Source organism: Micropterus dolomieu, linkage group LG22, assembly GCF_021292245.1.
Source record: "Micropterus dolomieu isolate WLL.071019.BEF.003 ecotype Adirondacks linkage group LG22, ASM2129224v1, whole genome shotgun sequence".
Classification (NCBI taxonomy): domain Eukaryota; kingdom Metazoa; phylum Chordata; class Actinopteri; order Centrarchiformes; family Centrarchidae; genus Micropterus; species Micropterus dolomieu.
In genome coordinates, this window is record NC_060171.1 from 2,006,254 (window position 1) to 2,007,598 (window position 1,345).

The 1,345-nt window shown below is 60.4% G+C and overlaps 1 protein-coding gene across 1 annotated transcript in view; it reads left to right on the top strand.

Annotated features, from left to right (window-relative positions):
* LOC123961516 (muscarinic acetylcholine receptor M2-like) overlaps positions 1-1,345 on the top strand; it is a 9,975-nt gene that overhangs the window by 3,759 nt on the left and 4,871 nt on the right. The window contains exon 2 of the mRNA XM_046036986.1: positions 409-1,343. Within this exon, the coding sequence (XP_045892942.1) occupies positions 414-1,343 (930 nt within the window). The 5' untranslated portion in view covers positions 409-413. The remainder of the gene's footprint in view (positions 1-408; positions 1,344-1,345) is intronic.

A 1,345-nucleotide genomic window follows, 5' to 3' on the forward strand; every position in this document is an offset into this window, starting at 1 on the left:
TATTCATTCCACAAATCCTGCCCGCCTACATTACCCACAATGCAACCCCCCTCTCTGTGTGAGAGCCTGAGCCCCTCCCCTTTCTTAAAAAAAAGAAAAAAAAAAAAAAAGAGTACGTTAGTCAACAGCGAGAGACGACAAACTGTTTGAATTGTGTCCTGAACACGATGTTTGTCAGGTTAAAAGATGATTTAACACAGCTCCCTCTGAGACCCTGAAGGCATCAGACTACACCTGGAGACGCCCGGAGACGCCCGGAGAAGCCCGGAGGCTCCCGGAGGCTCCCGGAGGCTCCCGGAGACGCCCGGGGAGGCTCCCGGAGACGCCCGGGGAGGCTCCCGGAGAGGCCCCGGTGTGGAATATAACGTCCGTTGACTCTGAGTAATCTGTGTGTTTGTGCGTTTTCAGGAAACATGGCACCTGAACCCGACCTCAACACCTCCACCTGGCTCCGCCCCTGCATTAACGCCTCCTGTCTGCCTCCGGTCACGGCGGTGTGTCCGTACAGCGCGGCTCAGCTGACCCTCATCGGCGTTTTAACCGCCTCCCTCAGCGTGGTCACCGTCCTCGGCAACACGCTGGTGATCCTGTCCATCAAAGTGAACCGCCGCCTGCGGACCGTCAACAACTACTTCCTGTTGAGCCTGGCGGTAGCCGACCTGATCATCGGCCTGCTCTCCATGAACCTGTACACGCTGTACCTGCTGCTGGGCCGCTGGTCCCTGGGGGCCGCCGTCTGCGACCTGTGGCTCGTGGTGGACCACGTGGTGAGCAGCGCCTCCGTCATGAACCTGCTGATCATCAGTTTGGATCGGTACCTCTGCATGACACGGCCGCTCAGCTACCCGGCTCGGCGGACGGGCAGGATGGCCGGTCTGATGATCAGCGCCGCCTGGCTGCTGTCCTTCGTCTTATGGGCCCCCGCCATCCTCTGCTGGCAGACCGCCGGGGGCCAACGTGTGGTCCCTGATGGACAGTGTTACACCCAGCTCCTCGCCAGCCCAGCGGTCACTCTGGGGACGACGCTTCCTTCCTTTTACCTGCCGGCGCTCGTCATGATCGGCCTGTACAGCCGGCTGTCTGACGCCAGCCGCCGCCGACTTAGCGCGCTCGGATCAGAGCGAGGCGCGCTCAGGACATGCAGCCCGTCCATAAAAGACTTCCTTTTGAACAGGCGGAGACACGTGACCAGTTACCCAGCCTCTGATCTGTCTCTGAACCAATCAGAGTCCAGCACTCCAAAGTCCAGAAGGAGCCAGAAAGTGTGCAGAAGTCCTGGTGACACCTCAGCCGGGGTCAGTCAGTGTCCTCAGCGGGGTCCCCCTCAGACCGCTGCCCGCCACGC